Source organism: Gadus macrocephalus, chromosome 4, assembly GCF_031168955.1.
Source record: "Gadus macrocephalus chromosome 4, ASM3116895v1".
NCBI lineage: Eukaryota > Metazoa > Chordata > Actinopteri > Gadiformes > Gadidae > Gadus > Gadus macrocephalus.
This window is the reverse complement of record NC_082385.1, coordinates 27,475,277-27,497,489: the sequence shown is the minus strand read 5'-3', so window position 1 is coordinate 27,497,489 and position 22,213 is coordinate 27,475,277. Positions and strand designations below refer to the sequence as shown.

At 42.2% G+C, this 22,213-nt stretch overlaps 3 protein-coding genes and 1 long non-coding RNA gene across 4 annotated transcripts; 3 read left to right on the top strand and 1 right to left on the bottom strand.

The window, feature by feature from the left end:
* Positions 1-992: 992 nt before the first annotated feature.
* Positions 993-1,933, bottom strand: LOC132456605 (zinc finger protein RFP-like). The gene has a single exon (XM_060051018.1). The coding sequence runs from the start codon at positions 1,830-1,832 to the stop codon at positions 993-995; it is 840 nt and encodes a 279-aa protein (XP_059907001.1). The 5' UTR covers positions 1,833-1,933.
* Positions 1,934-6,604: 4,671 nt separating this feature from the next.
* LOC132456480 (uncharacterized) lies at positions 6,605-7,387 on the top strand. The gene is made up of 2 exons (XR_009525484.1): positions 6,605-6,899; positions 7,042-7,387. It is a non-coding gene; the product is annotated as an uncharacterized LOC132456480 (long non-coding RNA).
* A 1,034-nt stretch (positions 7,388-8,421) lies between these two features.
* On the top strand, positions 8,422-11,501 carry LOC132455215 (tripartite motif-containing protein 16-like). The gene is made up of 3 exons (XM_060049039.1): positions 8,422-8,521; positions 8,611-9,680; positions 10,622-11,501. Exons 2-3 carry the CDS (start codon positions 8,612-8,614, stop codon positions 11,182-11,184), a joined length of 1,632 nt encoding a protein of 543 aa, XP_059905022.1. The 5' UTR covers positions 8,422-8,521; position 8,611; the 3' UTR covers positions 11,185-11,501.
* Positions 11,502-17,105: 5,604 nt separating this feature from the next.
* Positions 17,106-19,382, top strand: LOC132455234 (E3 ubiquitin-protein ligase TRIM39-like). Its single transcript, XM_060049061.1, has 2 exons — positions 17,106-17,231; positions 17,342-19,382. Exon 2 carries the CDS (start codon positions 17,343-17,345, stop codon positions 18,957-18,959), a length of 1,617 nt encoding a protein of 538 aa, XP_059905044.1. The 5' UTR covers positions 17,106-17,231; position 17,342; the 3' UTR covers positions 18,960-19,382.
* Positions 19,383-22,213: the final 2,831 nt, after the last annotated feature.

Genomic DNA, 22,213 nt, shown 5'->3' with positions numbered 1-22,213 from the left:
CCGTTATCATCCAATCCTTATCCTTATGCTTGTAGTCTACATATGTATTTATTTTTTTACATTTTTCAACATAAATGTTTTGAATTATCCTATATATATATATATATATATATATATATATATATATATATATATATATATATATATATATATATATTTATAACATAAATATATGTATCTATATTTATGCTATAAAGACTGAATAAACCGGTCGACAGAGTGAATGGGAGTACGTCTTTTGCCAGCGACTGTTTGCAGCATTTACAGAACTAGGGCACCCCCTGGTGGTTGAGACATTGATTACTAAATGGACAAGAGGTGTGCAGCCTCACCCAGCCCCAGAGTCCAATCAGTCTGACTCGGCCAGGTGAGGATGCCTCAACCATATTGTACCGAGTTTGTACCTATTCCACTGAAAATATACCTATTCCACTGAATACATATTTTACTGAGAATGTACCTATTCCACTGAATACATATTGTACTGAGAATGTACCTATTCCACTGAATACATATTGTACTGAGAATGTTCCTATTCCACTGAAGATGTCCCCATTCTGCTTTAAATACATTTTTATTCAAATCACAAAAGTATACAAACATTGTATTGTGTTGTCAAACATTATTCAAAACAATAAAGGAATATATCTGGTTAAAAAACGACTTGATAATTTTATAAAAATTAACATTTCACATTATGTACTTACACATTATTTGTATCATTTAAAGTATAAAAAAAATTCAGATAAAAATACACTGAACATTATAGAGTAGTCTTAGAAGTCATAATGGGTAATATTGTTTATAGTACACAGTGTTAGTGGCTTAATGAATTGGTCCTTGTTAAATGACAGTGAAAAGTACAATGAATACAGTTCTCTCAGATTTCACATAGTAGAGATTGTAATTCGGATAACATCAGTTGTTTTGGTTGTTTGATTATTTTATTATCAAACAAAGGTCCTAGTCTGTTTGATTGACAGGTGAGATGATCAGGGGGGCAGAGTTTGTACCTTCTCACTGAAGGTGCAGCCAGTAGCAGAGTAGATATGAACCCTGGCTTCTACATCATAGAAGGAGACCAGACCCTCATCATAATCAACAAACACCCCCACCATCTGGAGCTCAGCTCTCAGAGGGCGACAGACATCAGGGTCATCATCCACTATCAACCCATACTTATTGTAGTAGTTAAGAGTCCAGCAACCATTCTCACGGGTCTCTATGATCTCATCGTTTCTGTTGATAGACTCTCTGGCCACTCCTAAACACCATCCAGTCTTGTCTTTAACCTGGACCTCAAAGTAAAATCTCCCTGAGGAGAAGCTCTGTCGCGTGATGACATATACACACTCTGTAAATCTCTTAGGGTTGTCTTGGAGTTTCTTCCCTACACCTCCATCATGTACTTGTTTCCCATCCTCAGACAGGATGAGCTGGGGATGAGCTGTATCAGGATCCAGAGTCACATCTACTTCATACTGCTGGACCCTCTTCAGTTCAGCATCATGCAGCTTCTTCATCTCCATGTTCAGTGTCTCCTCCAGCTGATCCAGGGATCTCCTCAAGGTCCCTACGTGTGACGGAGGACGGACCTCCACCGTCGTCCAGTCCCTGGTGTGTGGAGGATCCTTCAGGGAACTGAAGGCCTGGAGGAAGTGGAGGTGGTCTTGAGTGTGTGAGAGCTGCTTCACCACTAAGCTTCTATTGGTCAGATCTTCTGTTTCCTGCTCCAGCTCTTTGATGAGGTCTTCAGCTTGTTTCTCTGTGGTTTTCAGTTTCTCTTTAACTGTTTGGTTAAAATCATCTCTGCACTTTTTAACGCGACGCATCAAAGCAGTGAGGACCTGCACACCATCGGCTCTCTCTCTGTTCGCGTCTTCCTTGCTCAATTCTACTGTGTCTTCTATCTCCTTAATCTTAGGTTTTCTCTTTAGACCAGGAACGTTTAACAGAGGCCATTCTAGACAAAGAAGACATGGTTTAAGTAAAGCAATTCCATTATATTTCTATTCTATTACCGAATTATTCCCTCAAAGTTGTGCTGTTTTACTCACCTTGTTGTTGTTTCTGTCTTTCAGACTATTGGTTCCAAAATGCGTTTTTATTTTTCTCCTGAACAGGAGAACTGCCTGCACGTCGGTAGGCTTGGTTTCTATGAACCTTTAGTTTTGTTTCCTGAACAATATGTCCTCTCCTCTCTTCCCCAAACACCTGGTTCCTCCCCTAACACCTGGCCCCGCCCCCAGGGGTAAACAGTTCACTGACGTTTACATCTTTACAGTGTGTCTTACTTTGTAGGCTACTTCAAATGTCCTGATCCGTGTTCAAATATGTTCAAATACTTTCAATATTTCAAAGACATAACAAAGGCCGAGAGCAGGGGCAAAATCAGAGACATTGTGGTGATTTAATGGTGATTCGTTACTGTCACAGTGAGTAAGAGCTATACAAAAGAATAGACTTCAATTTACTTTTCCAAAGGCTGGTATTTTTCACTTCACTCCCTTTATGTCCAGGTTATATGTGCTAGTATGGTTTGTGATTTAATATTGAGTTAACACTGGTAGTTACATAAGGCTCATGAACCTCATAAAACCGCTGCATCATGTCACTCAGGGTAGGGCAGACGAACCAGATCAACAGGTTCAGTATTCAGAGACAACACAGTGATTCTTAACCCTTACCCTAACCCAACAAAGATAAATGTCCCGTGGCAGTTAACAATGTAACATTATAACTGGGATGCATTATTAGTAGCTTTTACGTGCCAGGGAAAAACTATGTAAAAAATTGAAAGTGACGGACAACTGGTAACGTAGTTTAGTTCTAGTTGTTGTTTAGGGTTATCAAGGTGTGCACTGATTATCTGAAAATGATTTTTACATTGATCCATTAATAGTTTCATGCAATTCAGTCCATGGATTTCCTTCTATTCATTCAAGCCAACTGAATGGGTCGAGTCTGCTTTCCTCCCTGGCTCTGTAGCCAAGCAGGTGACCGATGAACCAAACACTCACCTCATGGTGACGGTTCAGCTGAATCACGCTGCAGAGTTATTACAGAACTAGACTATTAAAGACCTTTCTGCCTGTGTTGTCTGGACAGCCTTATGAAACTCAGGACAACAATAACTTGACCTTCTCTTTGATACTCTTTCACGGCAGCCATTAGTTTGGTTAAAAATGATGTAAAAGGTTCCAGTGACTAAAGAAACCGATTCAAAACCCAACCACCAACGACTTAATCAAGCAGAATAATTTTTATTCCTTTCTAATCCAATTAATGGGGAGAAAAAAGGAGAGAATAAGAGTGACATTTTGGACAATAGGGTTACTTGCGGTCAAGTTGTAAAGGACAACCAAACAGGCTTTTGGACCTGGACCAAACCCAGATGTGGACCAGGAATCCCCAGCACTAATATGAGTAACCCACTGCATCAAACAAACAATAAAAACAAGAAAACACTTTTTAGGTACGAGGGCTGATTGATGGTCATCATATAGGTATAGTTTCTCTGTTATACACACACAAATCAAGAAACACACACTCACATTAACAGGAGTCACCACACCAACAACTGGGCATGAAACCAAAGTCTCTCTCTCTCTCTCTCTCTCTCTCTCTCTCTCTCTCTCTCTCTCTCTCTCTCTCTCTCTCTCTCTCTCTCTCTGTTTTAATAAACGGTGACTCAACGATTCCAGAAATCCTTTGGGTTGGTCACCTGCTGATAAGGCGTTGATGCGAAACACCTGTCTTCGGCGTATTGACCTTCATCTCACTGGAAACTCTGGATAAAAACGATTGCTAATGGTCATATATTGAGTTATAGTTTTGCTAATGTAATCTACTAATCTTTTACTTTCATAGAAAAATATAAAATGTAGGCCTATAAGAAAGATTGAGTTCTATGACTATTAGAGATTTTTGGGATAATTGCAAAGGCACCAAATGTTGATTTATTTTCATGATGACATATTCTAGGCAATGTAAGGCATTCTCAATGCACCCATGAGCCTATTGTATTAAATGTAGGCCTATATTAATCATCAATAGTTTACTAAAAGTGGTTAAACTTTTCATCTAAATGTTTCAATAATATTTCAGCCTGGTGGGAACATCAAAATCCCGCGAGATCAAATTCTGTTTTGAATCGCAATTGTAAATATGTGGATGGCCTAACGTTAATAAGCCTTTATATTCATTTAATTTGTTTTTTTTAATAAATGTGAATGAGATTGAGCAGAGTTTCGCTGGATGTCCTTGTGAATGGCGAGGGGACAGCAGTGAGAATAATGATTGTTTGAGGACCTTAGTGGGGTCCATTCAGTAGACCACAGTATGACGGCGTAGTGGGCTGACCGCAGGTCAAGAGTTCACATGAATCCCACTTCGTCATTCCTTTTCATCTTCATCTCCCTCTTTCATCCCTTTCTTTTTCTGGCTTTCATCTCTCGCGGCTGACTCCACAAAACTCTTACTTTGAAATATATGTAGGATTGTGCATCGAAGTAACACTGACTGCCTCCATTTTGGAAGCATAGGGGAATTGTATTATTGGTTAGTATTATAATTGTATTCTATATGTTGCCCTGCATTCGATGAAACATCCATGCCATCTTCTTATCACATTCTGCCGATGGCCAACCACTACAATTTTTATTTAATTACTAATTTCTTTAATTTGCTCAGGCCTACTTACCACATTTTTTTTTGTAAATCGACCCCTTCCAAACAATAATAATTGGTCCATCCAACAATGAGTAGCCATTAGTAATAGCCTACCCTACAATTACTTCAACAGGATGCATCAGCATGTTAGAAAAGGTTTGGCTTGGGCGCCTTGCATCCCATTATCTCAGACACAGAGCTTCAGTTGTTAGTTTTTCGGTGGGATCCATAACTGATACATTAATCCATTATAAAAGACTTAACACCAGTACTGTACTTGTGGTCCTCCAAAATAAAAGCACAACTCCACAAAGATGATGTCTAGTGGTACACCAAAGTTAAAGCGTTATTTGAATAGAATGCTCTCTTGTGGCAATAAAATATAGAAGCGCAACTAAACACTCAACACTCTCTGCAGCCATTCAAAATAACGCACATCTCAATAAGAACACTCAGAAGGGGTCCGGAAAAAATAAAAGCATGACTCAACTAGAACTCTTTCGGGTGGTCCTCACCCGAAAGCGCGACCCCCCCTGAACCAACTGTCTGGTCTGGTGGTCCCCCCCAGCAGAAGCATGCCGTCGTGGGGGGCCCTGCTGGCCCAGCTGAGCGGGGTCAACCGCTATTCCACCAGCTTGGGGAAGGTGTGGCTGTCGGTGCTCTTCATCTTCAGGGTGATGGTGCTGATCGTGGCGGCCGAGAGCGTGTGAGGAGACGAGCAGACAGACTTCACCTGTAACACAACTCTTTCCTCCTGCTCCCTTGTTCTCCCAAGCCGGGCTGTGAGAACGTCTACTACGACCACCGAAATTAAAGCTGCATTCCAATTCAAATGTGTGCATTGCTAAAAGGTCTTTGCATGTGTGATGGAAAATCTACATGTTGTTACGTTTTTGGTCTATCTATGAACTTAAGTTTTGTTACTATTTTGTGTGATGCATATATTGCCTGCCTTCTACTCTCCTTGTGGGTCATCTAAAGTGTAAGCCTTCGAGGGTCGTGTGATGCATTTTACTGCCCGCCTGTTCCTATGTTTTCGTGTGTTGTAAATCATCTTCCATGCAGTCCATTGATGTATGGGCCTGTAAGGGCCGGCCTTGACCAATTTGGTGCCCTAGGCAAGATTTTTGCTGGCACCCCCTACCCCTTTGGATCGCACAGTAAATTCGACTACCAATGTTCATAAACTCAGAGAAGCTACAAAGCTTTGTCTTTGAGACTCTTTGATTTTAGATAGAAAATTAAACACACGAAACGTATTACAAACCAACAAGCAATGAATCATAAATACAATATGGTATGCACAAAATACTTACGTTAGAAAATGTAATAATTAAACACTTTGCAGCAAAAAAGAGTCTTGCAAAACAAGTGACAATGAATCACTCATACAATAAGGTATGCACAAAATACTGCAAAGAAATGCATGATGTTTACTAAAGGCATTCATAAGCAAAATAATAGATAGAGTTCAGATTCAAATTATTGTACATACAATTAAATGTAGTATGGTTTATCTAGTTTGCAACTCAACTGAAGTATAAACAAAATACAATAATGTATGAGGGCTGTGCAGAGGTAGACGGGACAGCAGCACCTGATGCTGTGTCACTGGGGGTGGTACTGAAATATTTTAAAAGTGCATCTGAAGAGAGAAGAGAAGTATATGTGACGACTGCATGTTACATTTTAATAAAATAACAGATGCTTGGTGTGCTATACATGAGACTAATATAGACTAATAATGAAAATGTGATGAGATTCATTCAACTTTATTGTCATTGCAATGCAATTCAGTCTAACCAGAGTGCAAAAACCAGTAAAGTGCAGTGAAATGAATATATATATAGCCTATGAATGATATGTGAAAGCTAAGGTATGAAATATTAAAAGTAAGGATTTAAAGGATTTGGTCGGTTTTTTAAGACCTCATTCTCTACCTGAGGTCTGCAGACAGGCCCTGTGTTAACGGTTTCCGAAAGTCCCATTTCCTTTCTACGTTCTTTCCTGTTTATTATTGTCTTTTCATCTCATTCTAGGAGATACAACTTTTCGTTTTCGGAGGTTGAATTTTGATCAAGGGTAAAAACGGTGGTGGGATTTCTGAGCAGGTAACCAGTTTGTTAATGGTTGGTGTTTGTATGCTACTGCTTTCCAAGATGCACATTGAAAATGAAATCCCAACTCAAACTTTCAAAACTATTGGATGTGAGTGGGTGTGTGTGTGTGTGTGTGTGTGTGTGTGTGTGTGTGTGTGTGTGTGTGTGTGTGTGTGTGTGTGTGTGTGTGTGTGTGTGTGTGTGTATGTGTGTGTGTGTGTGTGTGTGTGTGTGCGTGTGCGTGCGTGCATGTGCGTGCGTGCGTGAGGAGAACCATTTCATGTACATTCAAGGCCTTTTGTAATACAGTTCCTCTAGCTTGGTCTGTGACACTTAAGTTGAATAGTTGCATGATTTCAAAGTAAGCTTGCTCTTGAAGTGTTATGTTCTTATAGCAAACAAATTTAATGTTGGCCCACCACTGAACTCTCACACTGTCAGTCCACTTGATAAGGTTGATTTAAAGTTGTTCTGGCGTTGTAGTGTCTCTCAGACTATGTTTACTGTGAAAGGAACCAGGAACCGCCTTGATCACTCTGATGTCCTCACTGAATGTTCCTGGCGGTCTGCTGCCTCTTGTACCCACATCTCCCCAAGTTAAATAAAGTACACACAAAGACAGCAGTCGTGGTTATTTTTGATTAGATAAGAACACGTTTTCAGAATAATGCATGTGTGTGTGTGTGTGTGTGTGTGTGTGTATGTGTGTTTGTGTGTGTGCCTGTGTGAGACCAACTTTTACCAACAGGGTGTGCAATAGTGCCTGAAACAGTGCAAGCTCTACTATAGCAAAGCCAGAGGTCTATATTTCCAATTCACTCCTTTGACTGGTTTATATCACAGACTGTGGAACTGTTTGAAATTGTATATTTTCGTGTGTTTGAAAGTTCTTAATTGTCGTTTTCACTGAATCTGAAGTCGGCCTGCGTTTTTGGAACAACATGTCAACTATAATACATGGCTGATATGGTTGTTTATATGCAGCGTATCAACCTGCCATTTCCAAACAACCCGGGTAGATCAACGCCGATGATCCCAGTTAGTTATAGTTTTGTTTAATTGAGTTATTTTTGTTACTGACTATTCTCCCTTCACACAACGGTAAAACAGCTTTTCCAATATGTGCTCCCTTTGTGTGGAACAAACTTCACAGTGTTCTGAACTTGCACTCATTACCCTCTTTTTTTATTATCTGAAAACATCTCCAACAGAACAATGTCTTTAACATGCACACAAATTACTTTTAAAGATGATGTTTTATTTGTTCTGTGCTTTAGTTAGCCGTTGTGTGTTAGCTTTTTGTTTTATTTTCGGCTTCTCTACTGAAAAATTCTATAACAATCATCTTGACCAGGACTCACTGGAAGAGATTTTTTATCTCAATTTGACCTTCCTGGTAAAATGAAGGATACAAATAAATAAAACAGTCGCAAATCTCCAGTAAATCACCACGATGTCTTTCGTTTTGCACCGGTTCTCTTTGAACCCCAGAAAGATGAAAACACACATCAACGCATTTGAAGAGGCCACAGAGTGCGCATTAATGCAGTGCACTCGTGTGCCGTGGGTTCTTAGTGTTAGGGGAGGAGCCAGGTGTTAGGGGAGGAGAGGGGAGGACGTCGTGTATTGCAGAAACAAAACTTTAAGTTCTGAGAAACAAAAGCCACCAGACGTGGAAGCAGTTCTCTCTTTCAGAAGAAAATATATCGAATTTTGGAAAAAATAGTCTGAAAGACAGAAACAACGACAAGGTGGGTAATGCAGCACAACTTTGCGGGAATAATTCGGTTATGGAATTATAATTACAATGGAATTGCTTTACCTTGTCTTCTGTGTTTAGGATGGCCTCTGTTAAACCTTCGTGGTCTGAAGAGAACTTTTCATGTCCCATCTGTCTGGATGAGTTCAGCAGCCCAGTCACCACACCATGTGGACACAACTTCTGCAGAACCTGTATTACTAAGTTCTGGGGTGAAAACGTCCGGTGCAAATGTCCTGTTTGCAACGAGCTTTTCCATGCAAGACCTGATCTACGTGTCAATATACTCTTATTAGAGCTGGCAGCTCAGATTAAAAAATCTATACGAGTAAAAGAGCAGCCTTTTGTAGAATCAGCAGAAGTTCCCTGTGACGTCTGTACTGGGACCCAGCTGAAGGCCGTGAAGTTCTGCCTAGTGTGTTTAACCTCTTACTGCCAAACTCACCTGGAGCCACATCAGAGAGTCGCAGTCCTGAAGAGACATCAGCTGGTCGAGCCTATGGACCGCCTGGAAGAAAGGATGTGTCATAAACATCACCGACTTCTGAAACTCTTCTGCAAGACTGAACAGGAGTGTGTATGTCAGTTCTGCACAGAGACAGACCACAAGTTCCATGCTGTTGTACCTCTAAAGGAGGCGTATGACGTGAAGACGGCCCAGCTGGGGAAGATAGAGGCTGAAGTTCAGCAGATGATTTTGAGCAGACAACGAATGATTCAGGGGATTAAAGACACAGTAGAATTTAGCAAAAAAGACGCAGATAGAGAGATAGCCGATGGTGTGCAGGTCTTCACCGCTCTGAAGCGCCACATTGGAAAGTGCCAGGATGATTTCCATCGAGCAGTTAAAGAGAAACTCAATTCCACAGAGAAACAAGCTGAAGACTTCATCAAAGAGATGGAACAGGAAATAAGAGACTTGACTAATAGAAGCTCAGAGGTGAAGCAGCTCTCACACACTAAAGACCACCTCCACTTCCTCCAGGCCTTCAGATCCCTGAAGAATACTCCACCCACCAGGGACTGGACGACGGTGGAGGTCCGTCCTCCTTCATACGTAGGGACCTTGAGGAGATGCCTGGATCAGCTGGAGGAGACACTGAACATGGAGATGAAGAAGGTGCCTGACCTGAAACCAGGCATAAAGAAGTGTAAGTGTTTGTTTTGTTTGCCAACACACAACTATGGAAAGTCCATGTACACAGCAGTAGGTGATTTCATTTAAATCCTACTGTGAGTCGACTTCCTTCATCTTAGGTATATTGATATTGTTATCGATCGCCATCACAATTAATCCTACTTATTTTATTCATATTAAACATTTCATTATTTTAATATTTAAATTCTTATAATAAGAAACAAGCAAACAAAAAACATGGTGCTATTATTATTATTATTATTAATAGCTGTGATGTGTTTTTTTAATTAAAAAATAACCCACATATTTTAATTGTTATTACTAGGCCTATTATAAATGTTTGTAAATAATTATTCGATTTGTCATTGTTTTAGTTTATAAATGATATAATTATGATTATTCATTGCTGACATTATTGTATAATGTTCCTATCATGGTAATTATGTGTATTTTATACTCAAAACATTACATAAAATGTATCTGGTTTATCGTCAAGTTTGCAGTAAATACATAACACATGGCCTGGTGATGTTGTTCATAACTCCTGAGTGAGTGTGGAGATGGTTGGTTTAACCTGTGTCCACTGATAACCCAAAGGGAAAAGGTTCACGTGCAGTCTCACCAAGCCCCAGAGTCACTCTGCCAGGTGAGGCTGCTTAAACCAGCCATCATCCACACACTCCCACAATGTATTATTAGGCGTCCTACGAAAAACGTAGGAGCCCTATTGTATTCTTTAGAATTATTATTGATTTTTCTCGCCCGAAAAATTCGGCCATATCTCAAAAACGACATGGTTAAATAATAAATAAATCAAAATAAACTTGTACTGGTAAAATGGGTTACGGATGGCTGCTATTTCCACTAGGAAAGTGCAATATTCATGAAACTTTGTTTACATGCAGGCATTTCTGTGTGGCTCAGCAGCCTAATCATGTCTTTATCTCCCGTCAGATGCTTGTGAACTCACACTGGACCCGAACACAGCCCACAGACATCTCTCTCTGTCTGACTTGGATGACAGAGGGGCGACACAGCTTGGACGCGATCAAGGGTATCCTGGTCACCCAGAAAGATTTGACTACCGTAGACAGGTGTTGTGTAGAGAGGGTCTGACTGGCCGCTGTTACTGGGAGGTATACTGGAAAGAAAGGGTGGATATAGGAGTGACATACAGAGGAATCACAAGGAGAGGAAGGGGGGATGACAGCTTGCTTGGAGAGAACAACATGTCTTGGTGTCTTCAATGTAATGATAATAATGGTGAGGATTTTTACTCTGCCTACTTCAATGGTAGTGAAACCAAAATACCTTTCGCCTCTCGCTATAACAGAGTAGGAGTGTATCTGGACCGGCCTGCTGGCATTCTGTCCTTCTACGAAGTGTCCCCAGATGTAGGAGGGACCTCAGACACACTGACACACATCCACACCTTCATGCCTACATTCACTCAGGACCTCTACCCTGGGTTTATGTTACATGATTATGGTTCCACAGTGTATCTGTGTCAGCTATAGTCTCTTCCCTCCTTGCTGCATGGTGGGATTTTGGTCGCTATAGAGTGAGTGACTTTCAAACGGTAGTATCCTTTGTGTCTGTGTCCTTGTCAGTGTGTAAATACAAGGGGGTCTAGGGAGTGTTTTGTGATCTTTGCAGCCAGCCAGCAATTGTTGGGCAGCATTTTTGTTTGGTCACAATGACAGAGATGACCAAACTCAGAGGTAGTGGGCCATGGTAGAGAACAGTCTGTCAAAAACATGGAATTGAAAATGAAAGACTATTTTTAAAACAAACAATTGTTTGTTAAGTCAGTAAAAGCCTAATGGGGGTTAAAGAGAAGGGGTCTTCTCTGACCAAGAGATCTACAGGTTGAAGAAAATCAGAGAACTGAATGATGATGGCGGTGAAAAGATAATCTGCATCCTAGTGAATTTTTATGGACGGGAATAACAAAATAAGAAGCAGACAGAAAATCTGTTTGAAAAATAATTTGTGTTCCTAAAACATGCGTATCTATAAACATAGATTTATCCATTGACATACAATAGCTTTATATTTCTATGTGTGATGTGTGATGGAAAATCTACATGTTGTTACGTTTTTGGTCTATCTATGAACTTAAGTTTTGTTACTATTTTGTGTGATGCATATATTGCCTGCCTTCTACTCTCCTTGTGGGTCATCTAAAGTGTAAGCCTTCGAGGGTCGTGTGATGCATTTTACTGCCCGCCTGTTCCTATGTTTTCGTGTGTTGTAAATCATCTTCCATGCAATCCTTTGATGTATGGGCCTGTAAGGGCCGGCCTTGACCAATTTGGAGCCCTAGGCAAGATCTTTGCTGGGGCCCCCTACCCCTTTGGATCGCACAGTAAATTCGACTACCAATGTTCATAAACTCAGAGAAGCTACAAAGCTTTGTCTTTGAGACTCTTTGATTTTAGATAGAACATTAAATTGCTATACAATTGCAAATGGTTGCAGTTATAGCATGTTTGGAGTAGACCGTGTGGTAGAAATGAATGATTATATTCTATGGTAAACTATGATTATTATTAGGCCTGTATATCTTAATGGTAGAAATCACACGGTGCCTGGGAGTCTGGGGTCAGAGCGTATGTTGGAAGGAACCCATGATAGGGGCAGGAAGCTACGGGGTTAATGTGTGCTGACCTCAGACTGGTGTCCTAAATTATTTTTGTTGATAATGTGGTCAGACGAACTCATGATTGATGTGGGCGGAAACCTCGAACAAAGAAACTGTTGTGTGTGTGTGGATAAAGAAGAAGCTGATCCGTTGACCACGAGTGCCTCTGCAGACCCACCCGGCCGTTATCGTTGTTGTTGTTCTTCACAATAAAGTCTTCTGTCAATACTTGCTCCGGACCCCTCGATTACTTTTACTCTCTCTCTTAAACGAAGTGTCGAAGTGTTTTATATCTCGGTTAAAATCTACCACAACAGTTGTTTATCATAATAATCTTGACATTACTATAAATTAATATTTCATATATCATATACACTTTTCTGATTTCAATAAAATTTCATAAAAATTAATCTGTGTACCTATTTCTACTATTGTACTATTTCGGTTTGTTTTGCACATATTTGAAGACCTTTAACTCTTCAAAATATTTATTTATATCTTTTGCATTTTTGTTTGGACGTGTGTGTGTGTGTGTGTGTGTGTGTGTGTGTGTGTGTGTGTGTGTGTGTGTGTGTGTGTGTGTGTGTGTGTGTGTGTGTGTGTGTGTGTGTGTGTGTGTGTGTGTGTGTGTGTGTGTGTGTCCGCATACAGCAGTGTCTGTGTGTGTCTCTGTGTATATCTATGTTTGCCTGTGTGTCTTTGTGTCCCCTAAGGGGGAGATAGGGGGATAATGTGTGTTCTTTAAAGGGGACATATTATGAAAACAACACTTTTCCTGGGATTTTGGGGGTTGTTTTGGGTCTCTGGTGCTCCCACACTCACACAAACTTTGAAAAAGTCAGTACATGATTTTTTGAGTGGGATATGCATTTCTGAGAGTACCCCGCCTACAGTTACCAAACGAGCGAGTCCGTTTCAGCGCCCCCTCCTACGTAGGAAGGGGGCACATTTGAATATCACCTCCCACTTCCCCACCCCCCTCCAATCAGAGCATAGCTAACATTTTGTGGACCAGCGGACGAGCAGCCCCGGCGGGGGGAGCTCGGCAGCTCTGCTCCGGGAGTACAATCCCGAGCTCCCCCCGCCAGACTGCCGGCAGCTCCGGCGGGCGGAGCTCAGCGGCAGTCCGGCAGCTCAGTCCCCCAATTCTTCTCAACCATGGCCGAGATAACCCCCACTACGAGTCTTTACTTGTTGTGGAAGTACCAGAGACGTCAGACGCAGTCTTTATGATTCATAATATCATCCGAGGCGCTGATAGCTTTTGGCCGTGATTAGATATATCTATATATTATATACAATTATGATTATATAATTTACTTGTTGGGAAAACACCATTATATGTCTCCTTTAACCAAAGCTAGCTCCCTGAATGTGGAACTGAACAGTTTCTTTATTTAGTTCATCTTTCAGCTTTGTTTCTGTATGTTTTGTTTCTCTCACGGGGAACAAAGGCACTGAACGGTGGTCATCGTTCCTCTGCATACAGTGATCCTATTGGCTCATCTTATCCTCCACCTTTCTGTTAGGCATTATCATGACTTTACATGTTTCATTAAGTTGAATAAAGGCAAAAACCTGTTGACCAACAAGGAATGTTGACTGTGTATCCCGACGAATGTCCTCTCATGCTTGTGTGGAAGGGAAGGTAACAGTCCATCACTCGGACCCAGGCAAGAGGCGGAGTCTATAAAAAGGGGCGGGAGGCTCACCTGGGCCTCTCTCTGCCCTGAGACTCACCGGAGGGAGCAGCTGAGGCCCTGGTTGGCTGTTTGATTTGACTCTTCGTGTTAGGTGAGGGACTCACACTCGGAGTGATTACATTCAAGAAGCAAGTCTAGCAAGATTTTAAACAACGTCAATATAAGAACCATCCACTGTTTTCCCCCTATTAGATGTTTGTGTGTCTTTAACTGATAACGAGTATGGGCCACTTTCAGTTATCTTTCTTGTGGGGCTGTCTGCTGTGTTAAAGGGGACACAGATGGGCAGAATATCCCTCTTGCTTGTGTGATTGATTGTTTGGAATGAGTCACCTTAGCTTACTGTGAGTAGGTACATTTCAGTGCTGAAGAACAGCGTTGATTTGCTTTGAATTGGTTCCTGTGTAATGGTGGTTTCATTTTGTCTACATATTTTAATGCATAACTACACTAACCTCCCCTGGTAATGCAGTCTAGACCTGTGCTGTTTATTTTCTTTGTCCATTCATCATTGATTTAATTTATGTCCTTACTGTACAATTGACTTCATCCCTCCTTTATTGCGGCCTCCATTCAGGCCTTCTACTGAAACTCCCTTGCTGCCACCTAGTTGAATGGAGACAAGTCTTTTATGTCATGCATTGTCAATAGAGCCTCTATACTTCTATCATAGCAGTCTCTGGCTCCAGTTTAATCTGGGTCTTGTCTATTGAACATCACTGGGTGGGTCACACTTGAGACGATGTTCATTATAGTGCTGCTGGTGTTTTTCACAAGTCGAGATAGATAGATAGGACTTTATTGTCATTGCACATGTTACAGAGCAACGAAATTACCAGTTACATTTTGTCCAAGAAAAATAAAAGACAGTGTGGGGAGACAGGACGGAGAGACTGTCAGGCGCTCGTTTGATAAGAAACATGCTGCCTTCTTTTTGAAAAATAAAAATAAAAAAGCTAAACAAGAGGGTAACGAGGGAAAAAAAAGTGAATACCTAAACTATGCTCCTCTAAGGGGGGCAGAGAGTAGGGATTAGCAAAAAACACCTCAGCACATAAGCAATATATCAAAAACATCACAAACACATGTGGGAGGGGGGAAGGGTATCGGGGAGGGGAGGTGTCACAGCTCAGACCCCGGGAGGAGGACGCAGCCAACGGGCGCATCGCATCACTCACGGCGTACTGTACTGCAACGAGGGACGGAGAGGGGGAGGGAGTCCAGTAGGCGGTGAGTCCAGGGGGTGTGTGTGTTATCTGTCGTGTGTGTGTGTGTGTGTGTGTGTGTGTGTGTGTGTGTGTGTGTGTGTCGCCATGGGCTGATGAACCATGGGCCGGTTCATCAGCGCGTGCCATGCCAGCCTTCGTCTTCACCGCCCTCATCGAGCTCGCCACCATCGACCTGCGACCAAGCAGAGCTGGGCCCGGGGCGGCAGGGAGACACCGGAGGCCCAGCACCCAAAGGGGCCAATACTTCATCATCCGTCACCACGACGACCTGCCATTGAGTCATTTAGCAGATGCTTTGATCGAAAAAGGACTTTGTTGACTATTTGTTGACATGTGATAACGTATTCATTAGATTCGAGGTTCTGTGGATAGCCGTCTTTATTCTAGGGTTTTGGTATTATTTCTTCCTCTCTCTTATCTCCTCCTTCCTCCGCCTCTTTCCCTCCTCCTCCCTCCTTCACCACCTCCCCCCTCATCCTTTCTTTTTTCTTCACTCCTCCTTCCTCCTCCAACTCCACCCTTACTCCTCCCCTTCCTCATCCTGACCCTCCTGTCACTCAACACCTCCACTCAAACACTTCATCCTCTTCTACCTCTCCTCCACCTCCATTCATACCGCTTCCTCTCTCCCCCTCTCTCTCATCGTCCTCCCTCTCCTTTCTCCTCCTCTACCTCCTCCTCTTCTACCTCCTTCTCCTCCACCTCTTCCTCCCCTCCCTCCTCTTCTACCTTCTCCTCCACCTCCTCTTTCTCTCCCTCCTCCTCCCCTTCCTCCCTCCTCCTCCTTCCTCCTCGTCCTCCTCCCCTTTCTTGTCCTCCTCCTCCTCCTCCCCTTTCTTGTCCTCCTCGTCCTCCTCCCCTTTCTTGTCCTCCTCTACCTCCTCCTCCCTGCGCCTCCTCCTTCCTCCTCCCTCTTCCCTCCACCTCCACCTCCTCCTCCTCCCTCTTCCCTCCACCTCCTCCTCCACCCCCCACCTCCTCCTCCTCCTCCTCCCTCCTCCCTCCTCCCCCCCTCCCACCTCCTCCTCCTCCTCCTCAGAGGCGAGCCCCCATGGTGGTCTCCATGACACCAGGCGTACTGGGCCGGGGTCAACTCCACCCCCACCCTCAACCTCACCCGTCCTCCACCTGCTCCACCATCTCCAGACAAAATTACTTTTGATTTTCTCATAAATTCCTTAAGTCCTTATTTGGGACTCCTTCTTTCAAGTTCTTTGGAGCCATTTTGAATATTCTGCCTGTAGAGAAGAATACCACAGAACTGTTTTGTACACTTATGCCTTTTAAACAGAGAGCTAACAAGTTATCGTGATTGTTAACTTCCTTGGGAGTTTTTTATTTTCTTTTGCAAATTATAGGCTGAAATGGTTGTTTATATGCGGTGTATCCACCTCTCATTTCCAAAATCACACGCGCGCAGGCGCGCACGCGCGCACACACACACACACACACACACACACACACACACACACACACACACACACACACACACACACACACACACACACACACACACACACACACACACACACGCGTATAAATAGTGCTATATTTCTTTACTAATTTTTGTAATATTTGATCGGTGCTGGATAAAAGTAGGCCTAATTCGGGAAGTCCCAGAAACCCGGCTCCTTCAACGAACCCAGATACAGTCGCAAATAAACACTGAATCACCATAGTGTCTCTCGTTTTGTTTCGGCTGTATTTTAACTCCAGAAAGAAGAGCAGAACACGTCGATGCATTTAACATTAGATACACAAAGCATGAATTTTCCCAAAGTCAGAGAGTGAACGTTGAAACTTCAGGTAACTGCGTGTCCGTGGGGGCGGAGCCAGATGTTAGGGGAGGACGTCATTCAAGGAAACGAAAGTTAAACCTAAGGTTCATAGAAACCAAAGCCGCCCGAGGTGGAAGCTGTTCTCTCGTTCAGGAGGAAAATAACACGCATTTTGGAGCAAATAGTCGGAGGGACAGAAACCACAACAAGGTGAGTAAAACAGCACAACTTTGAGAAAAGTTATAACCGCTCCTCCCGTTATGGAATTACAAAAATAATGGTATTGCTCGCGTTACATAAACCATGTTGTCTGTTTCTAGGATGGCCTCTGCTATGTCTTCCTGGTCTGAAGATAACTTTTCATGTTCCATCTGTCTGGATGTGTTCAACAGTCCAGTCACCACACCATGTGGACACAACTTCTGCAGAATCTGTCTTACAAAGTTCTGGGATGAACAAGCCAAGTACAAATGTCCTGTTTGCAATGAGCATTTCCCCACAAGACCTGATCCCCGGGTCAATACCCTCTTATCAGAGCTGGCCGCTCAGTTTAGAACGACTGTACGAGTAGAAGAGAAGCCTTGTGTTGAGCCAGCAGAAGTTCCCTGTGACGTCTGTACTGGGATCCAGCTGAGGGCCGTGAAGTCCTGCCTAGTGTGTTTAACCTCTTACTGCCAAACCCACCTGGATCCACATCAGAGAGTAGCAGGCCTTCAGAAACATCGGCTGGTCGAGCCTATGGACCGTCTGGAAGACAGGATGTGTAAGAAACACGACCGACTTCTGGAGCTCTTCTGCAGGACGGAACAGATGTGTGTGTGTCAGTTCTGCACAGAGGGTGACCACAGGTCCCATCCTGTTGTACCTCTAAAGGAGGAATATGAAGTGAAGATGGCCCAGCTGGGGAAGATAGAGGCTGAACTTCCACAGATGATCCAGGAGAGAAAACTAAAGATTAAGGAGATTAAAGCAACAGTAGAACGCAGCCAATCAGACGCAGAAAGAGAGATAGCCGATGGTGGGCAGATCCTCACTGCTCTGATAGGCTGTGTTGAAAAGTGCCGGGATGATTTCAAACAAACAGTTAAAGAGAGACTGAAATCCACAGAGAAACAAGCTGAAGACCTCATCAAAGAGCTGGAGCAGGAAATAGAAGATCTGACCAATAGGAGCTTACAGGTGAAGCCAATCTCACACACTAAAGACCACCTCCACTTCCTCCAGGCCTTCAGATCCCTGAAGGATCCTCCACCCACCAGGGACTGGACGACAGAGGAGGTCCGTCCTCCGTCATACGTAGGGACCTTGAGGAGATCCCTTGATCAGCTGGAGGAGACACTGAACATGGAGATGAAGAAGCTGAGTGATGATGAACTGAAGAGGGTCCAGCAGTATGAAGTAGATGTGACTCTGGATCCTGATACAGCTCATCCACAGCTCATCCTGTCTGAAGATGGGAAACAAGTACAATATGGAGGTGTATGGAAGGAATTCCCAGACAACCCTGAGAGATTTGCATACCATATATTTGTACTTGCAAAGCAGAGCTTCTCATCAGGGAGATTTTACTTTGAAGTCCAGGTTAAAGACAAGACTGAATGGTGTTTAGGAGTGGCCAGAGAGTCCATCGACAGAAAAGGTCGGATCAAATTTACCTCTAAGACGGGTTACTGGACTCTTTACTTCAAAAAGGATACGTTGTTTTTTTGTGATGACCCTGATGTCCGTCCGAGAGCTGATCTCCAGAAGGTGGGGGTGTTTGTTGATTATGATGAAGGTCTGGTCTCCTTCTATGATGTGGAAGCCAGGGTTCATATTTACTCTGCTACTGGCTGCACCTTTAGTGAGCCTCTCTATCCATTACTCTGTCCATGTGATCATGAATTTGATAGAAACTCTGGCCCCCTGATCATCTCACCTGTCAATCAAACGGATTAAGACCTTCGTTTGATGATAAAATAATCAAACAACCAAAACAACTGATGTTGTTTTCTGAATTAGAATCTCTACCATGGGAAATCTAAGAGAGCTGCATTCATATCGTACTATTGACTGTCATTTAACAAGAGGAAAAATAATCAAGCAACTAACACTGTACTATAAAATATATAACCCATCATAAAGTGCTACACTATAACGTTCAATATCTTTTTTTCTGAAGGATTTTCATGTTCGTTTTTTTTACTTGATGGTGTAAATGTATACGCTAGCTGAAAATGTGGAATGTTCATTTTGATCAAATGATCAATCGTTTTTTAAACCAAATAGTTATATTTGATCAATCTATTGAATCATTTTATAATAACACAATTCAATGTTTGCACACTTTTCAAATTTAAATAAAAAATACCAAAAGTAGAATAGGCACAATTCCTGTGGAAGAGTTACATTCTCTGTACAATGTGTGTTCAGTAGAATAGGTCGATTCTCAGTATGTATTCAGTGGAATAGGTACAATCTCAGTACAATGTGTATTCAGTAGATTAGGTCCATTATAAGTGGCCTTAAAACCCCTTTTACAATTGATGGGATTCAAGGAAGAATTGAAATCCCAGAATAATTGCACATTCTTGTAGCTGGTTAGCCAGTCAATGACTTTTAAACCTTACCATGCCAACAACCCAACCTGTGTTACACCTTAGACAAAGCTCCCAGTGACTACATGTAAAGATTTCCCCCATGTGTGTGAGTACCGTGGCTTTGTTTTGTCAGGTCTCCTTCCTCTCTTCCCCCTCCTCTCTCCTATCTCTGCTCTCCTTTCTAGCTCATCAAGGATTGTGTTAATTATTGCCATACCTACACATTATGAGTAGATATTACATAGTTACTATTTCGATTACTTTAGTTAAATATTTGAACTCCTTTAAGTTTAATTTAGGTAGCCCAGAATAGACCCTTTGGACTTGTCTTTGCTTTAGGCTCAGTCCAAATTCATTATCTCAGCCCTACCCCACGCTGTTGCGCATTCACGCGCGGTGGAGCCATGTCCGAAACCTATAGGTAGGGTAAGGGGAAGGGCTAATATCCCCTAAAAATGTAGATTTTCTAGCTGTCGGCCATGTTTGATTGTGTTGTGTTGGTTATTGAACTGTTAACTCGCGAACTTGGGTTATGTTTATCAGCGTTACTATAGAGATCATGACGATACCGCGCTCTATTATCAATGTTCCACTGCGCATAGACAGTAAAAAGTAGCTGAGACGATAGAGGGGTTAGAAACCAATAAATTAAAATAGGCTATTTATTTCAGGTAGCCTATTCTTTCACCAAAAAAAAGTTTAAATCCCCCCCCAAAAATGGAATCACGTTCCAGGGGCCCCTTAGGTTGTGCGAACGCCCCCCAGGGGAAACCATGGTCTAGTAGGACCAGGCTACCTTCCTCCTCCAACTCCAACCTTACCCCTCCACTTCCTCATCCCTCCCGTCCCTCAACACCTCCACTCAAACTCTTCGTTCTCTTCTTCCTCTCCTACACCTCCTCTTCGTATCTCTTCCTCTCTCCCCCTCTCCTCTCTCATCCTTCTCTTCCTCTCTCATTCTCCTCCTCCTCCTCCTCTACCTCCTTCTCCCTCCACCTCTTCCCCCCTCCTCCTCCTCCCCCTCCTCTACCTCCTTCCCCTCCTCCTCCAACCCTCCCCCTCTTTCCTTTTCTCCTCATCGTCCTCTTCCTCCTCTCTCATCCTCCTCCGTGTGTTTGTGTGTGTGCAGGGCCGCCGCTCCCTATACGCAGAGTACGCAGAGTGCGTAGGGCACCAAGTACCTGAGGGGGCACCAAAAATTAAAGTTTGTAAAAAAATAAAACAAAAAGACATTATTGAATAAAAAAAATATGTAAATTAGTTATGAAGAGGCCCACCTCGTTTTTAATTGTATAACCTATCACTCAATTTCGGCAAATTAGATGTTTTTACCGAATATATAAAATGCCCCCCCCCCCCCCCCTTTTTCCTTTTACTTAACGTGAATGACATTGATACTTTTTAGGCACTGTGGTATCTACTTATCACTTATAGTCGCCGATGGATTTGTAGACAGCTGACAGAGGTTCAGCTGTTGGACGTGAGCACTCAATAACTCTTACGTTCCTCTGCTTGTGACCATTACGATTCACCATTTCTTGATCAGTTTATATGTGGGCTACTCCAACTTCATTGCTGGTCGATATGTATGTAACCATTCATTTTTACATAAATTATTTTTAGATGTGCATGAATGAGGAAGAGTGTAGACAGCAAATGGAGTTACAACCACTAGCTTTATTAGCCCAGTCGAACAACTACAACCAACACGCCCAGCATGCTGCGCGTCCCCTTGACGTCAGCACGCCGTAGCAGTAACCATAGAGACTGTGACCATAGTCTACATCCCCCTTCTTAAGTTATTGCCAACGAGGCACATAATATAAAATAACACATAATATAAAATAGTAGATCATAGAAAATTGCACATAATAGAACATAGCACATAATAGAAAATAGCAGTCTTGCTGTATTTATTTTCAAATGTGAGCCTCATTTGCACTATGTACTTATCTACTAATAATATTCAACATCCAATTTATATATTCAAAAACGTCTATATTTCAATGTCTTTCAGGGCCTTCTGCTGTATGCGAACATTGCACATGCTAAACAGCACCTTATTTTTAACCGTTTTGTTTAACTAAACTCTGCTCTTTGTACAGATATTTTTAGTAGTTTAGTTTATTTATCTACTTTTATTTTAAGTATATTTTATATTTAGTGTCTAGGGAACTTGCAAATTAAGAAGAAGTGTAAACTATGTTTCCATTGTGTATATGACAATAAACGATCTTGTATCTTGTATCTTGCATATAATGAAACCCCAAGCATCTAATACAGAAAATGTAACATATACCTGTTGTAGGAGCCATATTAAATGTGCTTTATTTTTGTGTAATTTTACCCCGTGCCACTAGGGAGCTGTGTAGTTCAGTTGACATCGGGTCAGCAGAGTGAGGCATTTAACCTGATTGAACCTGATCACAGGTTGTTGTTGATGGGGAAGCAAACAGTTTTTCGACTGTGCCCGTGTGGCCGTGTCCCCGTTTGTTAATGCATCTTAGTTTAGTGAGGAATTCGGGTTTATTGTTTAGTTACATGTATTTTAAGTTAGAATTATTGCGGCTGTGTATTATTGGAAGGAAAATAAACCAGCAAAATAAACTGAAC

Coding starts and splice junctions, on each gene's coding strand:
- LOC132456605 (XM_060051018.1), bottom strand. CDS start 1,832: ATGCGTCGCGTTAAAAAGTGCAGAGATGATTTTAACCAAACAGTTAAA.
- LOC132455215 (XM_060049039.1), top strand. CDS start 8,612: ATGGCCTCTGTTAAACCTTCGTGGTCTGAAGAGAACTTTTCATGTCCC. Junction 9,681..10,621: donor GAAACCAGGCATAAAGAAGT/GTAAGTGTTTGT, acceptor ATCTCCCGTCAG/ATGCTTGTGAACTCACACTG.
- LOC132455234 (XM_060049061.1), top strand. CDS start 17,343: ATGGCCTCTGCTATGTCTTCCTGGTCTGAAGATAACTTTTCATGTTCC.